We start from the raw sequence: 23000 nt of genomic DNA on the forward strand, positions 1-23000 counted from the left end.
ATGATTTTTATAAATGACCTGGGTGAGGAAGTAGATGAATGGGTTAATAAATTTGCTGATGACACAAAGGTTGGGGATGTTGTGGATAGTGTGGAGGGCTGACAGAGATTACAGTGGGATATTAATAGGATGCAAAATTGGACTAAGAAGTGGCGGATGGAGTTCATCCCAGATAAGTGTGAGGTGGTTCATTTTGGTACATCAAATATGATGGCAGAATATACTATTAACGGTAAGACTCTTGACAGTGTGGAGGATCAGAGGGATCTTGGGGTCTGAGTCCATAGGATGCTCAAAGCTGCTGCACAGGTTGACTTTATGGTTAAGATGGCATACAGTGCATTGGCCTTCATCAACAGTGGGATTAAGTTCAAGAGCCGAGAGGTAATGTTGTAGCTATATGGGACCCTGGTCAGACCCCACTTGGAGTACTGTGCTCAGTTCTGGTTGCCTCACTACAGGAAGGATGTGGAAGCCATAGAAAGGATGCAGAGGAGATTTACAAGGATTTTGCCTGGATTGGGGAGCATGCTTTACAAGAATAGGTTGAGTGAACTGGGCTTTTCCTCCTTTGAGCGACGGAGAAAGAGAGGTGACCTGACAGAAGTGTATAAGATGATGAGAGGCATTGATCATGTGGATATTCAGAAGCTTTTAGTCAGGGCTGAAGTGGCTAACATGAGTGGGCGCAGTCTTAAGGTGCTTGGAAGTAGGTACAGAGGAGATGTCAATTTTTATGCAGAGTGATGAGTGAGTGCATGGAATGGGCTGCTGACAACGGTGGTGGAGGTGGATATGATTGGATCCTTTAAGAGACTCCTGGATAGGTACATGGAGCTTAAAAAAATAGTGGACTATGGGTAACCCTAGGTCATTTCTAAAGTAATTACTTGTTCAGCACAACTTTGTGGGCTGAAGGGCCTGCATTGTGCTATAGGTTTTCTATGTTTCTATCTTTCTACTTTGAGGCTCTGCCCTCTAGTCCTGGATATCCCCACCAGAGGAAACATCCTCTCCACACCCATCCTATCAAGTCCTTTCAATATTCTGTAGGTTTTAATGAGATCACCCTGTGTTCTTGTAAATTCCAGTGAGTATAGGGCCTAAGCTGCCAATGCTCCTCATATTTAATCACTTCCTTCCTGGAATCACCCTCCTCTGGACTCTCTCCAATGACAGCACATTCTTTCTGAGATATGGGGCCCAAAACTGTTCACAATCGGCCAAATGCAGCCTGACTAGTGTCTAATAAAGCATCCTTGTTGTTATATTCCTTATCTGTTGAATAGACTCCAACACTTTCCCAACCACTGAGGTTGGGCTAACTGGCCTATAATTTCCCTTCTTTTGCCTTCCTCCCTTCTTAGCCAGTGGAGTGACATTTGTAATCTTCTAGTCCCAATCAAGTGATTCTTGAAAGATCACGACCAATACATCCATTATCTAATCAGCAACCTCTCTCATATCTATCCTGTGCCTTGTGAATTATTCCCAGAAACTTCAGCCATCTCTGCTCTGCCATCATCCCTGCCAATATTCTCCTCCAATCTATCTGGGAAGCTCCTCTCTCATGCCTCTGTAATTCCCTTCATTCCTTTGCAATTCTGATACTTGTGACTTATGCTTCTCCCTCTCAAATTGCAGTATGAATTCAAACATATTGTGATCACTTCCTCCTAACGGTTCCTGTATATTAATGTCCCTAATAAGATCTGGGTTATCTAAGATAGCATTTCCCCGAGTAGGCTCAAGCACAAGCTACTCTAAAAAGCCATCTCGTAGGTATTCAACAAAGACCCTCTCTTGCGATCTGACATCAACCCTGATTTTCCCAATCCCATTGTATATTGAACTTTCCATTCCCCTTATTACACACCTCTTCCAGCTTCCTTTGCAATCTCAACCCCACATCTTGGCTGCTATTTGGAGGTCAATATATGATTCTCATAATGGCCTCGGTATGATTCCCATAATGGCCTACATATGTCTATGACCTAATGTCCAGCTATTGTTTATACCTTGTATTGTGACATCTAACCCATCTATATTTTGATGCAACTATGGCATTTTTAATTCAAGGCTGGAACACAGAACACAGCTCAGTTTATAATATTGTATTAAGATTAGATTTGGTGGATCCAATCAGCATCATTTTGATTTAACACCATAATACTAATTGTGCATAGGACTTAACAAAAAGAAAACCAGCTTTCAGGAGTAACCAGTGTTACTTGTGGGATATCATATAACCATATAACAATCACAGCACGGAAACAGGCCATCTCGGCCCTCCTAGTCCATGCTGAACTCTTAATCTCACCTAGTCCCACCTACCCGCACTCAGCCCATAACCCTCCACTTCTTTCCTGTCCATATACCTATCCAATTTTACCTTAAATGACACAACTGAACTGGCCTCTACTACTTCTATAGGAAGCTCATTCCACACAGCTATCACTCTCTGAATAAAGAAATACCCCCTCGTGTTTCCCTTAAACTTCTGCCCCTAACTCTCAAATCATGTCCTCTCGTTTGAATCTCCACTACTCTCAATGGAAACAGCCTATTCACATCAACTCTATCTATCCCTCTCAAAATTTTAAATACCTCGATCAAATCCCCCCTCAACCTTCTACGCTCCAATGAATAGAGACCTAACTTGTTCAACCTGAAGCAGAGAGTTTGTAATAGGGACTAAGAGTCATAAGGTACAGCACAGAATAAGGCCCTTTGGTCCATCTAGTTCATACTGAACCAATTAAACTGCCAAGTCACATCAACATGTACCAGGACCATAGTAACCCATACCCCTACTATCCACGTACCTATCCAGACTTCTTTAAAGTTGAAATTGAGCTCGCACGCACTACTTGCGCTGGCAGCTCATTCCACAGTGTCATGAGTGAACATTTTCCTCATGTTCCCTTAAATGGTTTCACCTTTTACCCTTAACCCATGACCTCTAGTTGTAATCCCACCAAACCTCAATGGAAAAAACCTGCTTGCATTTAATTTATCTATACCCCTCATAATTTTGTATACCTCTCTCAAATCTCCGCTCAATCTTCTACATTCCCAGGAATAAAGTCCTAACCTATGTAATCCTTCTTTTTAACTCAGGTCCTCCAGACCAGCAACATCCTTGTAAATTTTCTTGGTACTCTTTCAGCCTTATTTTTATCTTTCCTGTAAGTAGGTGGCCAAAACTGCACACAATACTCCAATTTAGGCCTCACCAGTGTCCCGCTAACCCTCTCCCAATATTATAAATGCATTATCTGCCTTTTTTTACTTATTTAAATATGTTAGATTATGAAGCAAAATGTCATCAGGTTATTCAGATCACATTACTTCTTAATGTAAGAACTAATGTAGTTGCTGCCTGATAGACTCTGTGACAAGTTCTGTACATCAGTGAAACAGTGACACAAGAGATTCTGTAGATGCTAAAAATCGTGAGCAACACACAAAAAGTGCTTAAGGAACTCAGCAGGTCAGACAGTGTCTATGGAGGGATATGTCCTGCCTGACCTGCAAGTTCCTCCTGCATTTTGTGTTTGCTATACGTTTAAAGTTCAAAGTATCTTTATTATCAGAGTATGCATGCAGTATACAACTCTGAGATTCATCTTCCACCAGACAGGCATGAAACATAGAAACACCATGGAACCCATTTAAAGAAAAAATCGAACACCCATCATGCAAAAAAGGTACAAATCATACAAATGGCAAGAAATGAGTGAAAAACACAGAATATAAAACAACAAATTACAGAGTCATTGAAACAGACAAGGAACGTTCAGTTCAGTTCAGTTTATTTTAATTAAGTGCAGTTGTTTGTTGACTGCAGGCTGCAGAGCCAGCTACCCTGATTAAACCACAGAAAATAGCATTAAAAAAAGGAGCAACTGGAAGCTAGAAACACATATAACATGAACTGCAGAGTCCAACCACAAACTGCGATGATTAAACCTTGCCTAAGGCCCAAGACCCTGGCAGCATCAAGCAAGAGGGAGAGAGGGACTGGTCAAACGCAGGCACCTACCTGCGCCAGCATTGTGCAAGAGGGAGAGAGAGACCGACCAATTCAATGCAGGCACCTACCTGCGCCAGCACCGTGCAAGAGGGAGAGAGAGACCCACCCAATGCAGGCACCTTCCTGCGCCAGCACCGTGCAAGAGGGAGAGAGAGACCGACCAATTCAATGCAGGCACCTTCCTGCACCAACATAGTGCAGGAGGGAAAGAGAGAGACCAATTCAATGCAGGCAGATGGCACTGAATACCTGCTTGCCTTCCACATTTGTCTGAATTGATTTCAATCTTGCTTGATGCTTTAATTGGTGAAATGAGCAAGAAATTGAGTTGATCATGGACTTCTGATCAAGAAGTCTGCAGGCAGCACACTCTACCGAAAACCTCAACAAACTCCCACAGAGACAGCAAAGCACCAGATCACTTAATCGGCATGAAAACTCATCATCAAAGTGTAAATCACAGGTTCAAATTGCAGGCAGCTTAGTAGCAGAATCATATTTAAAAGAAGATAAGTAAAAGAAGTGGTTTTGTGAACTGTCTGGAGGACACAGCCCTTGGTCATGTTGGCTGGCATGCCTGATTGTTGCTGAATGAAGCACCATATGTTGCTACATGTAAAGCATACAGTGCTCTACTTGTAGCAATATAGTAAAAAAAGTTTCAAAACTTCATCTGTCCCATTATACCTCAGATGATATTAAACAAAGTACCTTTAATGGATTTCACCGCAGTTGTTCTTACCTGTTACCAGAGGTAAAGTCACCTTAACACCATTCATGATAACATTTCCACTATCTTTAAAAACGAGGACCTGAAATAAAACCAATTATTACAAGTGAGTGTTGTATAATACAAAGAGAAGATTGGAATTAATGGATTAGTTCTAAGCTGCATTTCAACATCTCTAATTATAAAAATATTGAATTTTAGATTCGTATAGGACAGAAAAGGGCTTTTCCATCTTACCCTGTCTACACTGATCCCATTTTCCTGCATTAGAGGTCTATAACCCTTCACTCTTCTTCTTTCCAAGTTGTCTTTTCAATGTTATAATTGTATTTGACTCCATGAGTTCACTTGGCAGCTTGTTCCATGTAACCAATCCCTCTGTATCAAAAACTTATCCCCTCAGGTCTACTTTAAATTTATCTCCTCTCAGACTAAACCTTCAGTGCTTCCTTAATTTATAGACATCCCTGCCCTGGGAATAAGACTTCTCTATCTGGATGATGGGGTGGTAAATTGGATTGGTAAGTATGCAGATGATACTAAGGTAGGTGGCATTGTGGAAAATGAAGTAGGTTTTCAAAGTTTGCAGAGAGATTTAGGCCAGTTAGAAGAGTGGGCTGAACGATGGCAGATGGAGTTCAATGCTGATAAGAGTGAGGTGCTACATTTTGGTAGGAATAATCCAAATAGGACATACATGGTAAATGGTAGGGCATTGAAGAATGCTGTAGAACAGAGTGATCTAGAAATAATGGTGCATAGTTCCCTGAAGGTGGAATCTCATGTGGTTAGGGTGGTGAAGAAAGCTTTCGGTATGCTGGCCTTTATTTATCAGAGCATTGAGTATAGGAGTTGGGATGTAATGCTAAAATTGTACAAGGCATTGGTAAGGCCAAATTTGGAGTATTGTGTACAGTTCTGGTCACCGAATTATAGGAAAGATGTCAACAAAATTGAGAGAGTACAGAGAAGATTTACTAGAATGTTACCTGGGTTTCAGCACCTAAGTTACAGGGAACGGTTGAACAAGTTAGGTCTTTATTCTTTGGAGCGTAGAAGTTGAGGGGGAACTTGATAGAGTATTTAAAATTATCAGGGGGATAGATAGAGTTCATGTGGATAGGCTTTTTCCATTGAGAGTAGGGGAGATTCAAACAAGAGGACATGAGTTGAGAGTTAGGGGGCAAAAGTTTAAGGGTAACATGAGGGGGAATTTCTTTACTCAGAAAGTGGTAGCTGTGTGGAATGAGCTTCCAGTATAAGTGGTAGAGGCGGGTTCAGTATTGTCATTTAAAGCAAAATTGGATTGGTATATAGACAGGAAAGGAATGGAGGGTTATGGGCTGAGTGCAGGTCAGTGGGATTAGATGAGAGTAAGCGTTCGGCAAAGACTAGAAGGGCCGAGATGGCCTGTTTCTGTGCTGTGATTGTTATATGGTTATATGGTTATATCTATGCCACTCATAATTTTAGAAACTTCTAAAGTCACCTCTCAGCCTCTTATATTCCAGAGAGAATAAACCCAGCCTATTCAGTCTTTCCTTATATCTACAGCCAGGCAACATTCCTTATATCTAGTGCCCAGGCAACAATCTGGTAAATATCTTCTGCACTCTCTCGGTTCTACCAAAGCTTTGTACAACTGCAGCATGATATCCCAACTGTTGTACTCAGTGTAAGGCAATATGAAGGCATGCATGCCAAATGCCTTCTTTACTACCCTACCCTCTGTGCCTCTCCTTCTAGGGAGCTATAGCCTCATGGCCTCAGATCCTCTTGTGTCTTAAAGTTACCTTCAGTCTGACCAGCAAGAATGGCAAAGGTAATTAATGGGAAATACACAACAGAAGGGGTGAGTGTGGCAAAGTATGTGGGATGTTTCAGGTATAATGCATCAAAGTAAATTAGAAGGAGTAAAGTGAGACACATGAGGAATACTGACAAGAATCATTAATAAGGTGATTTAAAAATATGGTGGAAAATGATAGACTGAAGAAAGGGCGCAGTGTTCGACAGCAATGGAAATATTGGCTTAAATATTTTATTATGTTGCCTTTCCTTTCAAGGCTTTGTGTCCTGATGTGTTTGCAGTCTTTACAGGGATCATTGATGGTCCCTGATAGAAAAAAATGATAGAAAAAATCGTGCTACTATTAGGTAGATATATTTCATTCTGTGTGTTTTGTATACACACAAAAAATATGCAGAGTAGGCAGTTAGTGTTATCAGTCCCTGTGCATTGATACTGGCCTGTCAAACATCACCATGTATGTGCATGGACGCATTGTGTGAATTCTACACAGAAACTTGTGCAGAACCCCAGACTCTTCAGGTTAGTAGTCACCTGAGTTGGTTGACATTAGAAATGTTGCTTGGACAATACACCACAAGCTAAGGCAAAAGGTGCCTTCATTTTGTCATTAAAATTTGGGAATTGTGGGCTTGCTGTTGTTACGGCTCCATTTTGATCAGCAGGAGAAAGGGGTGAAAGGCAAGGCTTGTATCTAGTGGAGGCTGAAGCAGATAAACCAAAGGATTATTGTTTATGTGTCCACCTGATACAGAAGTTTGGTACCCAAAAGCTAAGTTTTAAATATAAATCATAATTGAGATTAGTCATCTCCTGTGACCTGGATCTCATTTCTGGAATGACCTGCCTGATGTCACAGTAACCCTGAACATGTGCCTGCGATCATTTCTGGTAGTGCCTCCTGTTGTATTAGTGTCACATTTATAGCCACTAATGCAACAGTAACTTCACAGATGCTGTCTACTCAAAGTGATGAGAGCTCGTTTGTTTCTCCTTGAGTAGCGAACAGCAGTCTGGGTCTTTCCAATAGCTTTATAGGTTCCATACAGTAACCAGGGCTGTTCATAAAACAAAAGGGCTATACACTGCATGCAGATGAATTCTGCATATAATCAACATCAGACGGTTATGATGGTTGGTGCAATGAATCCAAGAAGCTCATTAGGATAGTACTCTAGTTATCAATCTGGGTATCTGGATGCATCCTCCAATTCATCATCCACCACATCACCGTCCTATTAGCCAAATGAAAAATAATAACTTGACAAAATTTCTTGCACACCACATGGAAAAGTCACTACCTCAGTCCAGGACAAGAACAGACATGAGCAGCAATTGTACATTTTCTGTCCCGCCAGACAATTAGTCTCCCTTATTGCCAGCTATACTATTTATAAGTATATCAGCTTTATATATTTGGGAATGTATTAGCACTCTCCTGCATTGATGCTGAATGACATCTGGAGTCACGTTGGTAACATTATGAGAGTGCATGGCAGCAAGCTGATCTTCAATAGTACAACTTTGAACTTTCAGTGAAGCTCTCTTTCCTTAGGTGCCAATGTTGCATTGAAGCAAACACTATGGCTGTCAGGTGCTTCATGGTGATTAACTTCCTGACTCTTGAACTCAGTGGCTCAAATAATAAAGGTCCTCAAATAATGCCCTATCCCTTCTTTATCATCACATCAATTAATATTAATGTTACTTCATTCATTAATGTAATGCTTATTAAATTCCTAATATCAAATATTAAAATCTGTGTTAAGTAGCAAATATTAATATTGAAGAGAGGATTCTATAATAAAAAGAAAACAAGTAATGCAGTTGATGCAAGAGATTAGAAGTCTGCATGATGAGCTATTTCATAGCATAAACAGTAGGGTTATCAGAGGTAAATTGTAGGGGTGTCTATAGTTCAGTCTCATAACCTCGGAACGAACTTACATTGTGTTTATGGTCTGTTGACAGCACCACAGTTTTTAGACAGGTTTCAGTTGATGTTGTTCCACAAGACACAATCTCTGCCAGTAAAGTATAATGTTGCTGATCACAATCCTGTTAACAGAATATTTTAGGTAGTTAATTCAGGTAGGTGGTTGAAATTCAACAACTGGATTGAGCAAGATAAGCGATGTCAATGGAACAATTTGTAGCAAGTGCAGTTGATCCTTTTTTAATTCAGTTACTTAATAAAAGAACTGTTTACTTTTGAACCTGGAGGTTTTATGACATCAAGTTTATATAAATTATACTTTTATTGCTTTACCATTCATTTAACTGCATCAAATGCAGTTTAAAATACAGATAAACTAATTTACGATATGCATTATGGCATTCCTGATGCTTTAACCCTAGAAATCTGCCAATGGCTTTGAATATTCTAATTAGTATTTCAGTTAGTTAACATCATTTTTCCCATAATTCTTCCAGAAGTCAAGAACTGATGCTGTTCCAGTTATTTTCCTTATCTAAAAGATCAGATTTTTGATTGGATATGATTCAAGGGGCAATCTGCCGCAGTCAAATAGAATTGAGCAAGCTATGGCAAATTGCAAATGGCAAAATAGCTATGGCAAATAAACTTGGAGAGAATTCATAAAAGTACAAGATGCATTTCCCCAACAGACATACAACTTCTTGTTCACTTCTCCAGGTGGTGGTAATTTAGAAACTAAATGCACTAATGAAATAAGGACCTGCTGCTGACTGTTGACCAGCACAATTGATTCTGTTTGTTATCCTAAAATCTGGGTCTCTGTACCTCCCACTACAACTGAATCCTTGACATCTTCATGGGAGGCCACAGATTGTGTAGACTGGAAATAACATCTCCTCCTCACTCACAATCAACACCAGCACACCTCAGGGGTGTGTGCTTAGTTCATTACTCTAGTCTCTCTACACCCATGACTGTGTGGCTCAGCACAGCCCAAACACCATAGATAAATTTGCCACTGACACTTTTGTTGACAGAATTTCAGATGGTGATGAGAAGGCTTACAGGAGGGAGACAGAATGAGGTTGAGCCATGCTGCAGTAACAACCTTGCACTCAATCTCAGTAAGACCAAGGACCTGAATGTGGACTTCAGGAAGGGGAAGTCGAGGACACATACTAGTCTTCACCAAGGGATCAGCAGTGGGAAGGGTGAGCAGTTTCAAGTCCTAGGTGCCAACATCTCTGAAGATCTACCCTGGGCCAAGTAATTGATACCATTACAAAGAAGGCATGACAGTGGCTATATTCAGTAGGAGCTTGAGGAGACTCAGTATGTCACCAATGACACATGCAAATTTCTATTGACGTACTATGAAGAGCATTCTAACTGGTTGTGTCACCATTTGGTATGGAGGGGCTACTGCACAAGATTAAAGAAAGGCACAAAAAGTTGTAAAACCAGCTAGCTCCATTATGGACACTAGCTTTCATTGCAACTATGATATCTTCAAGGAGCAATGCCTCAGAAAGGCACCATCCATCATTAAGGACCCCATCACCCAAGACATACCCTTTTCTCATTACTACCATTAGGGACGAGGAGCTACAGCAGCCTGAAGGCAAACACTCAATGATTCAGGAACAGCTTCTTCCCCTCTACCATTAGAATGGACAGTGAACCCAAATACACTTCCTCAATATTTTTACTCTCTTTTTGCAGTACTTATTTAATTTTAGATACATACACTCATTGTAGTTCATATTTTTCTCATTATGTATTGCAAAATACTGCCGCCATAGAACAACAAATTTCATGACCTATGCCAATTAGACCTGATTCTGATTCTGAATGTCCCTCCCCATTATAAGTCTATTAAATGGTCCTTTGGTACGATAAGGTGATTCTTAACATCTGAATTTACATTGTTATGGTATTGTATTGTCTGCCTACACTGCACTTACTTTCTAACTGTAATACTGTATTCCATTATTCCTTTTAGGATCTTAGAGTTATAGAAAAGTATAGAACAGAAACAGGTTCTTTGGCCCATCTAAACCGTGCTGAACCATTTAAACCCCATCATCCTGCACCAGCACCATAGCCCTTCATACCCTTATGGACCTATCCAAACTTCACCTAAACATTGAAATTGAGCTTGCATGCACCACTTGTTCTGGCAGCTCATTGTTCTCACTACTCCCTGAGAGAAGTTCTGTATTTTTCACTTTTCACTCTTAACCCATGACCTCTGATGGTAGTCCCTCCCAACCTCAGTGGAAAAACTTTCTTGCATTTACCCTATCTATACACCTCATAATTTTGTATACCTCTATCAAATCTCCTCAGTCTTCCATCTTATTTTCCCTTCTGTCACCTCAATATACTGATATGATGAAATGATCTGTATGGATGGCATGGAAAATAAAGTCTTCCACTGTGCCTTGGTACATGTGATGGTAATAAAGCAGTTTACCAAAACTGGTCAATGTTACAATCACCTTTTTAACCCCAATCTTCAGTGCTCGTGCAAAGCATTATTTAGACTTTGGCCATTTGGTCCATCGAGTCTGCTCTGCCATTTCATCATGGCTGATCCACTTTCCTCCTCAGCCCCAATCTCCTAGATTCCCCACCCCCCCCATATCCCTTTATGCCCAGACAAATCAAGAATCTATCATCTTCTGCCTTAAATATACATAAAGACTTGTTCTCCACAACTTCCTGTGGCAACGAATTCCACTGATTCACCACTCTCTGGCTAAAGAAATTCCTCCTCATATCCATTCTAAAAGGATGCCCCTCTATTCATCTGGTCTTAGACACTCCCACCATAGGAAACATTGTCTCCACATGCACTCTATCAAGGACTTTCATGACAGTATTCGAAAGTTTTCAATTAGGTCACCCCTCATTCTTTTGAATTCCAGTGAATACATGTCCAGAGTCATCAAATGCTCTTCATATGACAAGCTGTTCAATATGGAATCATCTTCATGAACATCCTTTGAACCGTCTCCAGTTTCAGCACATCCTTTCTAAGATACGGGGCTCAAAACTGCTCATAATATTCCAAGTGCGGCTTCACCAGTACTTTATAAAGTCTCAACATTACATTCTTGCTTTTATAGTATATTCTAGTCCTCTTGAAATGAATGCTTAACATTGCAGACTCAACCTGCAACTTAACTTTTAGGGTATCCTGCACAAGGATTCCCAAGTCCCTTTGCACCACAGATTTTTGTATTTTATCTCCATTTAGAAAATAGTCAACTCTTCCATTTCTTCTACCAAAGTGCATGATCATACAGTTTCTGACACCGTATACCACCTACTACTTCTTAGCCCATTCTCCTAAGCTATGTCCTTCTGTAGCCTCTCTACTTCCTCAAAACTACTGCCCCCTTCAGCCCATCTAGTCTGTGCTGAACTATTTAAACTGCCTACTCCCATTGACCTGCACCGACCCCATAGCCCTCCATATCCCTGCTACCATGTACCTATCCAAACTTCACTTAGACATTGAAATTGAGCTCGCATGCACCACTTGCTCCACAATTTCTTCTGTTTTATTTATATCTGCTCATTTTAATTTATTAAATTTATATCTGTGCAGTTGGTTGCCTTACTAAATGTGATGTATAGGAATATGTCATATTAACATATGAATGTTAATTATGAAGGGCCTGTAATGTGCTGTACTATTCTATGTACTATTAACAGAAGCATAATAAGATAAACTCCAAGGCTGGTTAAATCACAATGTCATATGTTTCACCTATGAATCAACAGCCAGTAATGTTCCCAGCAAGCAATTGAAGTGCCCTGGAAATTAAAACGTAACAAAAGTAGCAGTGCAGAAACTTAGAGAGACACGGGAAAATCAAAATATTTTGACTAGACGTAAAACGAATAACTTTTAGGAATACTTTGTTACCTTGGAAAGAACGTAATAGCAGTTGCCATGAAATGTGTATTTCATCCCATCAAAAGTGGAAACATGTGCTCCCCCCTCAAAAGAGCATATACCAGGACAAGGCAGATTCTTGCATAACCATTTACCACTGCTGCAGACACTATAATAAAAAGGGACAAATATTTGCCAATTGATTAAAATCTGGTGTGATATAAGGAGATTGAAGTATTTTTACAGCTCGGAATTGATGTGGGTTATACCATTCTTCACACTCCGTTGAAAGCAAGGTGCCTGAGTTGTAATGTTTGCCTTTCATTGTACATTTGCAGTCCTCCACTTTGATGCATCCAGAGTCAGAGTAATCGTCAATCACCATTCCTGAAAGAGGCAAGGTTTCAGCTATTTAGAAGCCCAAGAAAGAACCTGAAAGTATTTTGTCAGACTATGTACTTGTTAAAGTGGGAGGTTTGAGACTGTTGAATGGAATAGCTTGTATTTCTTCAGTCATACAGTACTGAAAGAAACATGGTAAAGCTCCTTATTTGGTGCTGGGAACATACCAAAGTGCTACAATACCAAAGTCAGTCAGCATGAGATCATTTTAAAAATCAGGACCTCATTCTGAATGTTGACTAGTTCTCTTTATCCTGAAAGTCATCATACTCTCCGGATTAATTGCAATTATATAGCCCTTGCTCCTGAGCCAAGAACTCAGGTTTAAGGTGTAGATCTTCAGACAAGGATTATTTTCCCTCAGGCATTCTTTGGGTCTCTGAGTGAAAGAGTAGATGTGATGATGAACACCCCCCCCCCACCCACCCAATCATTCTCCGCCTACACAGAGAAGTTGTTCTGCATTTTCAGGATTTAGTTGTACTGCTTCAGAATGCAGAGAGGAGAACAGTTCCACACAAGGACAGACTCCTTGGTCAATCACCTCTGTGATGACTAGTCAATGGAAACTGCACATCTACATGCAGAGTCTATATCCCTCTATGCCCTTCCTATTCACATGTCCATATAAATGCATCTTAAACATTGTGATTGTACCTGTTTTATTATCAGCATGAGATAGTGTTCATTAGGGGCTGATTAGTATAGGACCTTGCCTTATGCCTAGGCCTGAGTCGATGTAGTAGAAGAGGCAGTATAGGGGCTTTGTTTTATAGAAATTAAATATAAATCCATCTTCCTGCACATTTTAGTGAACGGGCCAGCAGCTCATTAGCTGACGTTGCTGAGACATTGGTTGTTGGTGGGAAGGGTTGGAGGTTGGGCAGTTCGGCACTCATTTCTGCAGGGTGCTTGTTGAAAGAGAGGTGTCACATTACAACAAGAAAGATCTTTAATACCAGCTTTTCCAATAAACAAATCAAAAAAACCACCAAGATACTTTGTTTCTTGCCACTGTGTGAATATTAGTAAAAAACTCAGGTTTCCTTGGCTGCACAGATCTAGGGAAGACAGGCTCTGCAAAACGTGTGAGATTGAGGCATGAGCCCTCCAAATCTTCCTGTTTGTGTGGATGCTGTGTAATTTATTACCCTTTTACAAATGAGTGCCACAAAATAACAAACAGTATAATTAAAAGATTTAGCTTTATAATTCTTAACTGGTCTAAGGGGTTAGTAAAGAAAAAAACAAAAAAAAGGACCTGGTTTAATGGAACAGTCTAATGTGCACAAGCTGGAGCTCATGGTTTCCCCAAGTCACCGACCCTCAATCGATCTCACCCCGGACTTCGCCAAGTTATGGTACCGCTCTGGGTCAACTCCTATTACCTCTTCTCTCCGGCACCTTCTCCCTTCATCCCTCTTGAACCACAAAAAAATCTCAACCCAACCTTGGTATCCCTCACTAGAGAAATCTCCCCTTCATTTCTACTACCCTAATTGGATGGCAGACACCTCTCCTCATCTCGTATCTTCAAAAATAACCCAAACATAAGCGGAAAACAAGCAGCTCTCCGCAGAGTCCTCTTACTAGGTGTAGGGTCCAGGTCAGGCTTTGGGTCAACAAGCACCTCTTGTCCCAGAGGTAGAAGGTAGTGCTGATGGAGAATCTTGACAGGCCCATTCCCATCCTCTGGTTTCACCCAGAAGACTGGTATGTTTGGCATCTGACTCTCCACTACATAGGGCGTAGCTGCCCAGTGGTCAGCCAACTTGTGCATCCCAGGTGGCCCCAAATTCTTTATGAGGACTCGATCTCCCAGCATGAGTTGGGAGAACTTCACCTTTTGATCATACCTCCTCTTACTTCCTTGATTCTGCTTGGCAGCCTTGACCCCAGCTTATTCATAAGTCTTTTTCAACTCCCTTCTCGTATCAGACACATACTTTAGATAACTCTTCTGTGGTAGGTCATCCCTGTTAGTCCCAGAACAAAGGTCAATGGGCAACTGCACCTCACACTCAAACATCAGATAATATGGCGAGTACCTGGTATCTTCATTTTGTGTACAGTTGTAGCAGTGGACGACATGTGCAATATGTTGACTCCACTTGTTCCTTTTGCTGATCTCCAAGGTTCCAAATATGTTCAGCAAAGTCCAATTAAATCTCTCGGGCTGGGAATCACTCTGTGAGTGATAAGGTGTAGACTCCAAGCATGCTTAGTATCTTGTGTATGAGCCTATTCTTGAAATTCCGTCCCTGATCACTATGCCTCTTGGGGAGTCCATAATAAATGAAATACTTCTCCCATAACACTTTGGCCATCGTGAATGCCCTCTGATCCTTGGTAGGGAAAGCTTGCACATATCTGGTGTTGTGATTGATAATGACCAAGACATTCGCCATGTTGCTGGCATTTGGCTCTATTGACAGGAAATCCATACACACCAGGTCACGAGGTCCTGCACTCTGCAAGTGGGACACAGGAGTAGCCCTTGTAGGTAGCATCATCCTCCATATGCATCAAATGCACAACTTGCAGTATTTTTCGATCTCCGGCTTCATTCGGGGGCAGTAGGACTGAAGTCTGAGCAATCCATAGGTCTTGTCAACCCCCAAATGACTAGAATCATCATGAAGTGACTTTAACAAAATATTCTGATACTCCTCAGGCAGAACCAGCTGGGAACACTGAGGTTAGTTTGGAGGTGACGTGACCCGGTATAGGATCATAGAAAGATAGAAACATAGAAAATAGGTGCAGGAGTAGGCTATTCAGCCCTTCAAGCCTGCACCGCCATTCAGTATGATCGTGGCTGATCATCCAACTCAGAACCCTGTACCTGCTTTCTCTCCATACCCCCGATCCCTTTAGCCACAAGGGCCATATCTAACTTCCTCTTAAATATAGCCAATGAACTAGCCTCAACTGTTTCCTATGGCAGAGAATTCCACAGATTCACCACTCTCTGTGTGAAGAAGTTTTTCCTCATCTCGGTCTTAAAAGGCTTTCTCTTTACCCTTAAACTGTGACCCCTCGTTCTGGACTTCACCAACATCGGAAACAATCTTCCTGCATCTAGCCTGTCCAATCCCTTTAGAATTTTATACATTTCAATAAGATTCCCCCCTCAATCTTCTAAATTCCAGTGAGTGTAAACCTAGTTGATCCAGTCTTTCTTCATATGAAAGTTCTGCCATCCCAGGAATCAATCTGGTGAATCTTCTCTGTACTCCCTCTATGGCAAGAATGTCTTTCCTCAGATTAGGGGACCAAAACTGCACACAATATTCTAGGTGCGGTCTCACCAAGGCCTTGTACAACTGCAGCAGAACCTCCCTGCTCCTGTACTCAAATCCTTTTGCTATGAATGCCAACATACCATTTGCCTTTTTCACCGCCTGCTGTACCTGCATGCCCATCTTCAATGTGTACAACAACACCCAGGTCTCGTTGCACCTCCCCTTTTCCTAATCGGCCACCGTTCAGATAATAATCTGTTTTCCTGTTCTTGCAACCAAAGTGGATAACCTCACATTTATCCACATTAAATTGCATCTGCCATGAATTTGCCCACTCACCTAACCTATCTACGTCACCCTGCACCCTCTTAGCATCCTCTGCACAGCTAACACCACTGCCCAGCTTCGTGTCATCCGCAAACATGGAGATGCTGCTTTTGATTCCCTTGTCTAAATCATTAATATATATTGTAAACATATAATAGATCTGGTTCCTCACTCCAATCTGGGCAATTCTGTCAGCAATGGAGGCACTGCAGCATGTTGTATCTTCTCCCTTTGGGCCAGGTCTCCCTTTTCAACCATTGACCAAATGGTACGGGTGCCCAGGTCATCTTGCTGAGCAGCTGCCACTTCACCGGGACTCAATTCTAGCAACTGGAAGTCAGGTTCCTGGAATGGCATCATCAGAAGCTCCCAACCGATCTACTGCTCAATCCTGCCCTTGCCTTCCCTCTGCCTTCACTATGATGGAAAACTGGCACATGGCTTTCTCTCCCGGGCTGGAATGCTCTCCCACTCTCCTTCCCTATCCAGCCCTTCATGTGCACATCGGAACAAAGCATCAGCATCAATGTTCCTGCTTTCAGGCCGGTACTTCAGGCTGAGATCATAGGCAGACAATACCACCAACCACCGATGGTCTGTGGCATCCAATTTCGGTGAGGTCAGGATACAAGTTAGGAGATTGTTGTCCGTCCTCACCTCAAACTTGGCGCCATAGTGGTAGTCACTGAACTTATCCACCACAGCCTATTTCAATGCCAGAAATTCCAACTTGTGCATGGGATAGTTTTCCTCAGAGGGCGACAGACTCCAGCTGACAATCTCAACAGGTCTCAACCCGCTGCCCTGATCCTGATACAGGATACCCCATAAGCCCTCTCTGCTGGCATCTGTATGCAGTACATAAGGCAATCAGGGATCTGCAAAAGCCAGCACAGGAGCTTGTGTCAGCAGCTCCTTCAATCACCACAACCTTTCTTTGAACGGGGTGTCCTTGGTCACCTGGATGGTGTGGCGAATGCTCTTGGAACAACCCACATCAAACTCGTTAGTAGAAAAGACACCTTCCAGTTTCAACACCTTCTCTATCAACTTCCTCTTCCAACCTGCAGGTACTGGGGAGTCCCCAGAGTTGAATGACTCAGCAGTCAACTTACCCTTCTTCAAAGAGAGTTTCTCCCCGGCTTGTCTCACAGGGACACTAGACTGGGAAGAGGTGTGCTAGGAGCATCCCCCTTGAAGGTGACCTCCCTCTTCATAGTGTTCCTGACAATCACTGCCATCCTGCTTGCCTGTACAACTGAGGGCTTCTGCAGTTTGGGCTTCACCAGTATCCCAGCAGGTAAGCCTGACTCCTTTTTGTGGTCTTCTGGAGCATTCACCCAGAGGGCCTCAGCCTCAGGCATTCTAGGAAATTTGGGGTTTACTGTCACTCTCACTACTTCCCCAGGCCATAACACAATTGGTCTTGACTAGGTGAACCACACAGTTCCTCATCTAAGCTGATTATCTGTCCCAATGCAGCCATGCAATTTCTCGAAAGCAGCTTGAAACACTGGGTAAATGGACAATATTTTCAGAATGCTCTCTCCAGCTCTCTCTTTGCAGGCTCCCATTAGCCCCCTCACAACAGGAGTGTTGGTCCCCACAAGAACTGAAACACCACCCTTCTCAACGGGTCCAGACAAACTAGCGCTAATGTATCAAGGGCCTCAGCCACTCCCACATCGGCCTCTGAAAACTCCAGCTTCACTGACAAATAACCATCATATGGATAATCATCTGCACTAAGACCCCAGATCTCTAGTGCAGTGAATGGCGTCAATGGTAAATGTATCAAATACTGGTTGTAAAATGAGCAGTAAAGCAAAGTGACCTGAGACCCTGTATTAAGTACGGCTCTAGCATAAATACCCTCAATCCATAGTGATACATTGGAGCTTGGCCCCACCAGGCCTTCAAGAATAGGGTTTTTTGCTTTAGGGCATTCCTTGTTACATTGCTGGGAACGTGTTCCCCCCGACACACCAGATTGTTCTTTCACTGGGTCTCTTCTAATTTTCCTGACATCCCTCTCCGCTTAGGGGCTCACTCTCCAAGGAGTTTCCCATCATTCACACTCCTGCCTGAAGTGCCCCTCTTCACCAGTTATAACAGACAATACTGGCTGCTCCCCTTCTTGTGGGACCGCAGCCCTTTGCGTAGTCCATCCTCTTAGGGGGTCCGTCTCCCTATCAGCTCCATTGTACTGAGGAGGTCATACCAGCTGATAACAACCGGGACATCTTGGTTCTCAACCCTGCCACAATCTCCTTTATCACTCCCTGGGGTAGGCTATCTGTGGTCACATCAATGCAGGGGGCTACTACCAAGGGCCTTATCCTGCCAACAGAACTGCCCCCCACCCCCCCCTGTGCTTCTGACACATTCCCCTCCTCTCATACTTCTCTGATCAGTTCAACAAACAAGGGAGGGGAGCACATCTTACGAGACAGTCGGAGACCCCAAGTGATCAGTTCCTGGGACTGGGCGCCCTTTGCTATCTGGCCATTCTTAACTGATCCACCTCAGCCGCCTCTCAAGCCTCCTCTCAAGCCTCTCAAGGCCATTCTTAACTGATCCACCTCAGCCACCTCTCAAGCCGCCTCTCAAGCTGAAAATATGTAGGCAGAAAGTTTCTCCCCCTTCTCCTGACACATGTTCTGAAACCCTGTCATGAGCTCCATTGGACTTCCCATCGCACCAAACAACTTCTCTAGTGCTTTCATGTAGTTCGCAGAAGTAGCAAGGGGGTTCTGTGCCTTTACATTTCTGGCTACATCAGCAGCCCGCCCTTTCAAACTTTCAACTAATTGCTGTCTTTTTACATCCTCAAGGCACTGCCACTCATCCAGCTTCTGAGAGATCTCCTCCGCCAAGTCTCATACTCCTCTTTCCCCTGGGGGTGGGCTTCACCCCAAAGAACATACTCAACTAGGTAGCTAGGACCCTCTGCCTAGGCACTGGGCCATTTATTCACCAGGGAGGTAAGGGCTGATACCCACTCAGAAGTCCCACTCTTCACTGGGGAGCTCATTAGATATTCCAAATCAGACCACTCCTTCGCAGAAACCTGTCTTTGACGTCTCTGTCCCCAGCTACGGGAGACTTGGCTTGCGATTTCGCCCACTCTCTTTCTCCCAGAAAGTATGGACAGTCCACGTACCCCTCCCCAGGGCCCCAATGGTACCAGGCTGTTCCACTGCCATTATGTCAGCACTAGCCTGGATTAAAACAAAGACTTTTCCCGCCATTTTATCAAACCTACGCTCCACAATTGCAACTGTTCCTATGATTTTAACAGTACTTAAACTTAGAATTAACAATTCATCAGGGATTCAAATGTCTATCCCACTCAACACACATGCATTCGTTACCAGTAACCCCATGGATTCGCACCACTGCCCAAGCCCTGCACCATCCATAAACATGTATCGTAATCACTTTACCGGCTAACAGTTTATCACAGACTTAAACACTCAACCCACTGGATCAATGCTTAGGGCAATCACACAGCATCCAAATCGATCCAGGATGAGCCCCCATAATGAAAAGCTCTGGTTCTGTCGGCTGAGTGAGCCTAGGGAAGACAACCTTCGGACTCGCCAAACGTGCGAGATTGAGACACGAACCCACCCCAAACCCCTTGTTCGTGTGGATGCTGTGTGATTCGTTACCCTGTTACAAATAAGTCCCATGAAATAACAGACAGTACACCACATACAATTAAAAAAGTTAGCTTTATAATTCTTAATTATAAAGGAAAATTCTTAATTATAAAGGCTTAGTAAAGGAAAGAAAAAAAAAGAAAAGGGCCCTGTTAAATGAAACAGTCTAATGTACACAAGTTGGAGCTCATGGTTTCATAGAACATAGAATAGTACAGCACATTACAGGCCCTTCGGCCCACAATGTTGTGCTGACCCTCAAACCCTGCCTCCCATATAACCCCCCCACCTTAAATTCCTCCATATACCTGTCTAGTAGTCTCTTATACTTCACTAGTGTATCTGCCTCCACCACTGACTCAAGCAGTGCATTCCACGCACCAACCACTCTCTGAGTGAAAAACCTTCCTCTAATATCCCCCTTGAACTTCCCTCCCCTTACCTTAAAGGCATGTCCTCTTGTACTGAGCAGTGGTGTCCTGGGGAAGAGGCGCTGGCTGTCCACTCTGTCTATTCCTCTTAATATCTTGTACACAAGATATTTTGTTTCCCCAAGTTACTATTCCTCAATCGATCTCACCCCGGGCTTCATCAAATCACAGTCCTGGTCCAGGATGAATCCTACGACCTTTTCTCTCTGACATCTTCTCCCTTCATCTCTCTTGAATCACAAACAAAACCCCAAGCCCAACTTTGGTGTCCCTCACCATAGTAACCTCCCCTTCACTTTGATCATCCCAGTTGGATGGCAAACATGTCTGCTCATCTCTTATCTTCAAAAATAACCCAAACATAAGCTGAAAACCAGCTCGCACAGAACAGCACAAAATGAAATACATACAGCATAACAGTAAAATATATGAACTAGGGCATTACATTAGTGAAATTACTAAATATTTTACACCTACTGAGATCATCATGCACAGTCAGCCCTTGGGTTCACAAAATGGGTGGTCAACAGAACCACTCCATTACCTGGGTTGGGTCTCTGGAGTGTGTAAATTGTCACCTGTGCAAACAATGGATTTTCTAAGTGACACCCTACTCCCCAGTGCAACAACCAAGAAGTGAGACACTCATTTGACAAGTGAACCAATTTAAAGCTCAGTACAGGAGTCTGCTGCACCTTTCTGTGTTTCCCCCTCTCATGTACAGAGTTGTAAGACAAACCAGCTTTGTAATGCTCTGAAGGATTTTGGCCTGAAACTTCAACTATTTTTTTGCCCTCCATAGATGTTACACAATCTGCTGAGTTTCTCCAGCAATTTGTGAGTGTTGCAAGTAATGAACTTATTGTGGAGTTATGTGTTCTTTATCAATTCTGCCAGTGTGTAACTTAATGTTTTGGTAGTCATCTTTGAGACCGAAGGAACACTGAATTACAGGAGCTTTAGTTGAAGAGCTGAACCATGATTGCTTACCTGAGGGGCAGAAACACCCATCCATATAGTGCTCCTCACACAGACTGCTTGTATCGAGGTGAGAACAGGTGTCCATACAGGGAGAGCCACTTTCCTTGTAGATCATATTCAACGGGCATTTCTTTGCTGCAGAGTAGAGTGATGGAATGTTAACATGTGGATTCAGATTGAATTCCTATAATAGAAATCAAGCTGCATCTTCAGAAACCAGAACCATATCAGGCATCTCATGAAGAAAAGGAAAACATCCTCCCCAGTGTGAAAAAGAGATACAGAAACCATTCAGTTTAACAGGGTAGGATCAACATTTCATGATCTCCCAGGCTCAACAGACATAAATCACTCACACAGCTTTTCCTAGATACTTCAGAAGAAGCCTGGAGCAGGGCAGGGCTTGTCATCTGCAGAGGGGCCAAATGTCCAAGTTTGGCCTGCATCATTGGAAATTCACGGTTCTTGATAGGAATCAAGCAATGACCAACTTCAACACAGGAGCATCTAGCTACTTGCCCTTAAGATCACCTTAAATAATGACTTAATGTCAATATCCAGAGGGGTCACAATGCCCAAAAACTGAAATGGAGCAGCCACATAAATAATAGATAGAAACATAGAAAACCTACAGCACAATACAGGCCCTTCAGTCCACAAAGCTGTGCCGAACATGTACTTACTTTAAAAATTACCTAGGGCTGCCCATAACCCTCTATTTTTCTAAGCTCCATGTACCTATCCAGGAGTCCCTTAAGAGACCCTATCGTATCTGTCTCCACCACCATTGCTGGCAGCGCATTCCACACACTCACCACTCTCTGTAAAAAATTTACCCCTGACCTCTTCTCTGAACCTACTTCCAAGCACCTTAAAACTGTGCCCTCTCATGTTAGCCATTTCAACCCTGGGAAAAAGCTTCTGACTATCCACATGATCAATGCCTCTCATCATCTTATACACCTCTATCAGGTCACCTCTCATTCTCCGTCGCTCCAAGGAAAAAAGGCTGAGTTCACTCAACTTATTCTCATAAGGCATGCTCCCAAATCCAGGAAACAACCTTGTAAATCTACTCTGCACCCTTTCTATGGCTTCCACATCCTTCCTGTAGTGAAGCGACCAGAACTGAGCACAGTGCTCCAAGTGGGGTCTGACCAGGGTTCTATATAACTGCAACATTACCTCTCAGCTCCTAAACTCAATCCCACAATTGATGAGGGCCAATGCACCGTGTGCCTTCTTAACTACAGAGTCAACCTGCGCAGTAGCTTTGAGTGTCCTATGGACTTGGACCCCAAAATTTCTCTGATCCTCCAAACTGCCAAGAGTCTTACCATTAATACTATATTCTGCCATCATATTGAATCTACCAAAATGAACCACTTCACATTTATCTGGAGTGAACTCCATCTGCCATAGTATCAGACCACAGGCTTGGTGTCCTGTGTGAACTCTTTAATCTGATACCATACAGACCCTTCTCAATACCTACAAGGACAGGATCTGGATGTCAATGACAAGGCC

At 42.7% G+C, this 23000-nt stretch overlaps 1 protein-coding gene across 1 annotated transcript in view; it reads right to left on the reverse strand.

The window, feature by feature from the left end:
- The window catches only part of LOC132397523 (mucin-2-like), a 232308-nt gene that overhangs the window by 175938 nt on the left and 33370 nt on the right, over nt 1-23000 (reverse strand). The window contains exons 7-11 of the mRNA XM_059976354.1: nt 21483-21608; nt 12692-12809; nt 12453-12591; nt 8524-8634; nt 4779-4848 (exon numbers count right to left, since the gene is read on the reverse strand). Of these exons, the coding sequence (XP_059832337.1) occupies nt 4779-4848; nt 8524-8634; nt 12453-12591; nt 12692-12809; nt 21483-21608 (564 nt within the window). The remainder of the gene's footprint in view (nt 1-4778; nt 4849-8523; nt 8635-12452; nt 12592-12691; nt 12810-21482; nt 21609-23000) is intronic.

The sequence above is a fragment of the Hypanus sabinus genome, chromosome 7, assembly GCF_030144855.1.
Source record: "Hypanus sabinus isolate sHypSab1 chromosome 7, sHypSab1.hap1, whole genome shotgun sequence".
NCBI classification, from domain to species: domain Eukaryota; kingdom Metazoa; phylum Chordata; class Chondrichthyes; order Myliobatiformes; family Dasyatidae; genus Hypanus; species Hypanus sabinus.